General features: G+C 39.3%; 1 protein-coding gene across 1 annotated transcript; it reads right to left on the bottom strand.

Moving 5' to 3' along the window:
* Nucleotides 1–1083: 1083 nt before the first annotated feature.
* Nucleotides 1084–3197, bottom strand: LOC113070429 (forkhead box protein B1-like). The gene has a single exon (XM_026243711.1). The coding sequence runs from the start codon at nucleotides 2825–2827 to the stop codon at nucleotides 1955–1957; it is 873 nt and encodes a 290-aa protein (XP_026099496.1). The 5' UTR covers nucleotides 2828–3197; the 3' UTR covers nucleotides 1084–1954.
* Nucleotides 3198–5192: the final 1995 nt, after the last annotated feature.

The following is a 5192-nucleotide window of genomic DNA, read 5'->3' as shown; positions in this document are numbered from 1 at the left end:
GAAAGGACCGAGCGCTGGGACACTTTCAAGGATCACCCGAAGCACAACCACACTGTATACACTAAGGCTGCTGGTTCTAACATTTTAGAGTGCCCTGCGGTAGAAATCTCATTCTGCATTCCCCACGGTAAAGAAGACACAGTCCGGGGGGTTCCCATTAGAAATCAACTGGTTGAAGGTTCCCTGCTCGTACTGTGCAACACATTTTCACGGCACAAATGTACACAACTCTTGTAATGAGACGCATTACTAAAACATGTTTTTGACAGAAACTGTAGGTTTCCACCAAAATAAAAGATCCACTGGTTTCAGTCATAAAGGTACAAGGGTTTGTCTTGTAAGTGCTGAAAAAAATATGCATTTATGTGCCAAATTATTTCACAAAAATCTTTAAATATTATTGTATTTGGATTGTTCTACTACCTGTTTTTAGCATTACCTCCATGCATACTCTGCATAATAAAGTGTGGGATTATTTTCATCTGTTTTATACAGTATGTTTCCAAAATCAAACTGCTGTGTGACAATTTTGAGCATGTGGTAGTTTATTGAAGTTGTTTGTAAAGCCATTGCTGCCAGTCATTAGATTTTTAGCCTTGCATGTACATTGTTGATCTAAATGCCAACTAGGATCTAGGTGTATTTACACACGGTGCAAGGTACGACGGGGAAACAACGTCGTGTTATCAACGCTGATTAACTTTTCAAAATCAACACCTCATTCAGCTTTCATCCCAGGGCTGCAGCACGACCCTAATTCACCCATAATGCAGGTAAGACGGTGAAACAGCGTCGCGATTTCAACGGTGAATCCACGTCGTGATTTCAACGTTGATCCAATTTGCAAAATCGAAAGGTTATTCAACGTTGATTCAACGTCGGGATTTCAACAGTGAATCAGCGTGATTTCAACCATACATCAACGTCACGATTTCAACGGTGAATCAACGTCGTGATTTCAACGTTGATCCAATTTGCAAAATCGAAAGGTTTTTCAACGTTGATTCAACCATGGTACCTGACGTTGTTTCAACGTTGAATCAACGTTGAAATGCCGGCTGGGTCATTACAAGAATAGCATGTATAGATCTTTATGGACGTAAATTAGGTTTTAATCGCCGTCATGCATGAATGAATAATATTTTTGCTATTTTAAACTTAATAATCCGTCATGATCACATTAGACAACTGAAATTGCACTTCGAAATATTCACATTGTCAATATTATTTGAGACCCCCAAAATTTCACATTTCTCGTTTTCAGGGGAGCCCATGTCTTATTAAGGGGAGCCGAGCTCCCTCTAGCTCCCCCGTAGTTCGCACTATGTCAACATTATACAGAAAACTTTTATACAACAGCTTTGAAAGCGGCTAAACTAGGCTGAGCATTGTTCACGGAACAAGATCTCTTGCGATATGAGTAACGTCACACCAAAAGTGCATTCGAAGTATTTCAGTTTTTATATCTCTTCACTGCCACACCGTAAGGCCGCAGCATCTGTGCTTGTGCAAGCGATTCTCATTCTTTTTCTGTTTCTTTACTTGATGTCGATGAGCCTTAACAGCTTTAAAATAGCCCAAATTTTTAAGTTACAAGTGAAATGATATACATGGAGAACGACCGTATTTTAATTCTAATAAACTTTACTGTCCAAATTAAACTCTTTACGCTCGTTCTTACATTTTCTGTGCATTTTTCAATATGATTCTTGACCTTTAATAATATGAGCCTAAATTCCTGACATAATGTCATAGACAAATTGAGCTATAAACAAATTTAACAGATTATTTATTTCCACTGTATTTTGAAATAATCGCTTTATATCGTTTCACAGGTTTCTGATAAGAAGGTTTGTATATACGGTCAGTTTTTTGTCTTGCCTTATAAAGTCGGTGCCAGTGAATCAGCGTGGATGTGTGTGTATCGGGAAAGTTTCAAGTCCCTCTAAAAGTTTTAAGTGACCTCTTGACAGCGCACGGCGAGCGAATGGAGCAGCGAGGTCGGGCTCGGTGTGGCGGGGCTGCTCTGGCCGGGAGACGTCGGACTCAGGGACTGTGGAGAGCCGGAGAGGAACGCTGGAAGGTGCGCGTGCAGCGCCGGGATGGACGCTACCGAAGCTGGAGCAGGTTTGATTGGCACAGGGATCGAAGGTAAACTTTGCGCTCCATGACTCAGGGATTTGAGTGGTACTCCATATACATTATTACTGTTATGCATGTGGGGCCAAGCCGTGGTCAGCTGATTGTGTATATGATAACCCGTGGATATGGACTGCATGGTGGAGAAAGCAAGGCTTCCTGGCATTTTGTAATCTCTGGCAATTATGTTTTCGATGGCAAAGGGGTGTTTGAAGGTGGAGGGCTGAGACACACTTAAGTTGTAGTTGGTCAGCTGAGGTAGATGTGTCCCTAAAGAGGTAATTCTGAGTTTCGCTTGTTGCTGGAGGAAATGCGTCGCGTCAGAGCGTTTTTGCAGGTGCTCGGAGGCGATCATCACTTTGAATCTCTTGCGGCGCCTCAAGAAGCTCCCGTTTTCAAACATTTCACCGCAGTTGGGATGGAGAGCCCAGAAGCTGCCCTTGCCCGGCTGATCCGGTCTCCGTGGGATCTTGATGAAGCAGTCGTTGAAGGAAAGATTGTGGCGAAGGGAGTTTTGCCAGCGCTGCGTGTTTTCCCGATAATAAGGAAACATGTCCATGATGAACTTGTAAATTTCGCTGAGAGGGAGCATCTTCTCGGGGCAACTTTGAATGGCCATCGCGGTCAGCGAAATATACGAATACGGCGGCTTCTGGTCGCTGTACGTGTTTCTTCCAGGACGAGGCATTTTCCCGAGTGAACTACCTACCTCGAGTTCACAATCAGTGATGAATACGTTCAAAACACTTCGAGTTTGAGGAAAATCGAACAATCCGAGGTGAAAAATCAGACATATTAAATATAGCCTAAAACAGATGCTTCAGCTGACACTCCCTTAATATCCATTCTTGTAAAAAGTTTTGAGCAAGTTAGGCCTATGCTGTGCGTTTCATTCGTTTGTTTTAGGAGTTTGTGATTTGTTGCCAATAAGCCAATAAACTTCAGCACAAAATCAAAACCTCAAAGTCTTCTTTCATGGTCTCATCCGAAGTTCCCTGTGTGTGAAGTCTGTGAGCGTCTGTTCCCCTTTTTTCCCCTCTCTTCAAGAGCTCACTGTGTTGTCACAAGACAATCTTCCTCAGAAGGAGGGGCGCATGCACTGTCTTCTAAACTGTTTTCATTTACACCTTTCACGCGACCCGCTGAACCAATAATATTCATCTCTGCATTTGCAAGAGGTGACTGGATGTGAGATTTTGGAATCTGGCTATTGTGCATGTGAACTTTGTAAACATACACAGCAAATGGACTGTTAGTTCAGGGGGAAAATAATGTCTTCTCAGTGGCTCTCCGGCTAAAGTTAAGGCTGCAGTGACTTTGAGGAAGAGAGTTTTTTCTGTCGCGTCAGCAACCACAATTCATATTTTATCGACATTATTCTTCCGAATTTCTTCTGAAGCATAACATTTATTTTTTATTATTTCTACTTGTTTTCCTAATTGGACTCCTAATTAACTTTTACAACATAGTCTATATTTATTCATTTATTTAAAATGTAGGCTAGGTTACATTTACTTTACGTAAAAAATGTTTACATAGGCTAGGCTATTTTTGTTGCAACATCTTTATCTCGTGATCTAAAACGTGCGACTGCGTAACTCTGGCACCGTTTTGTTTTCCTTCAATTTTAAGGCACCAATTAAACAAAAAAATCACTTTTAATTAGCTCATTTTTAGAGTGTAATGATCTGTAGATATTATCATATTAACTACGTGTTTTTAGGAGGTCTGATGCGCAATTTGACTGTATAAGCTAAAGTCATGCTTTTGTAAACACAGTCACTCAGACCACACGCACAACTTCCCATTCACTGCTGAAGAACGGAGTTGATGTGCATACAAGCGCATTTGTGCATTCAAACTGCAATACTGAAATGTAGCTTCTTTATATAGCCTATTTTAATAATTGAACGGGTTTATATTTAAAATGAGTTTGAATTAGTCTAAATCCATAAATGCCTTTATTCTCAGGGTGAAGGTTTGTGATAGTCGATATCTTCACAATTTTGAGCATCAGCTTGAGGAGGATCACTGCTACATATTTTATAGCTATTTATTGTTATAAATATTTGTTATAATTAATACATTAAATTAGTTTGTGATAGTTTGTTATAAGCCATTTCATAATGGATTATAACAGATCAAATGTATTTTATTGTAGGCTATTAATTAATTAACAGCATAGGTTAAAGGGACTGACTTTTTTCAGATCATCAATAAATCGAAGAATATGTTTTAGAGAAGCATATTTTATGACATGTAAAAAACAGTTTGATTGCTATGCAGAGAGGGTTGTTTTGTAATTTAAATATAATTTCTTTATTGTAAGTCTTCACTGTAAAAAGAAATATAGTGGTGGGATATACAAAATCTGCAGTCGTGGAGAAGTGCTGGCATTACAACAGCAAGAGTATGTGCAAGTCTTAAACCAAAGCAGATGAGTCATATAACTGGTTTGAGGAGGGATGACTTCAAGGCTCTTTGATTGGAGGATGAACTTCCAAATCATAAACCAAATTATGGAGTTCTTTTATCTTTTTATTTGATTTGAGAAAAAATCACCCACAGTTGGTAAAAATTCACCCACAGTTGGTAATTCCATAAATATTATAGGCTATGCATATGAAGAAAAAATAAATGTCAAATATTTTCCAACCTCCATTTTCTTTTTAACTTATTAATATTAAAAATGAAAAATTAAGTAAACGTTATTAGCTTATAGCTTTTAATTGACAAGTTAAAATTTAATCTGTATGATTACTATTGTCTTTAATGTTGTAATCAATACATTTGGAAAGGCATAGACAGATGGAGGAAGGAAGCACTGAATTATCCATAATGTACATTCTCCGACCCAACTGCTCCTGATGGACTGCCCATGTATGTGCCTGTGTGTGTGTGTGTGTGTGTGTGTGGGATGTGTCAAGATGCTGCAGTTAACCCTCGACCACTAAAGCACAGGGTGAGACTGGGAGGCAGGTTGATGCTGTATGCCGTAATGAATAATATTTAGCCTAATGGAGAACATATGACACATCTGTGTCTGATAGATG

The sequence above is a fragment of the Carassius auratus genome, unplaced genomic scaffold, assembly GCF_003368295.1.
Source record: "Carassius auratus strain Wakin unplaced genomic scaffold, ASM336829v1 scaf_tig00003962, whole genome shotgun sequence".
Taxonomy (NCBI): Eukaryota; Metazoa; Chordata; class Actinopteri; order Cypriniformes; family Cyprinidae; genus Carassius; species Carassius auratus.
This window is presented reverse-complemented; position numbering and strand designations above follow the sequence as displayed.

Coding starts and splice junctions, on each gene's coding strand:
- LOC113070429 (XM_026243711.1), bottom strand. CDS start 2,827: ATGCCTCGTCCTGGAAGAAACACGTACAGCGACCAGAAGCCGCCGTAT.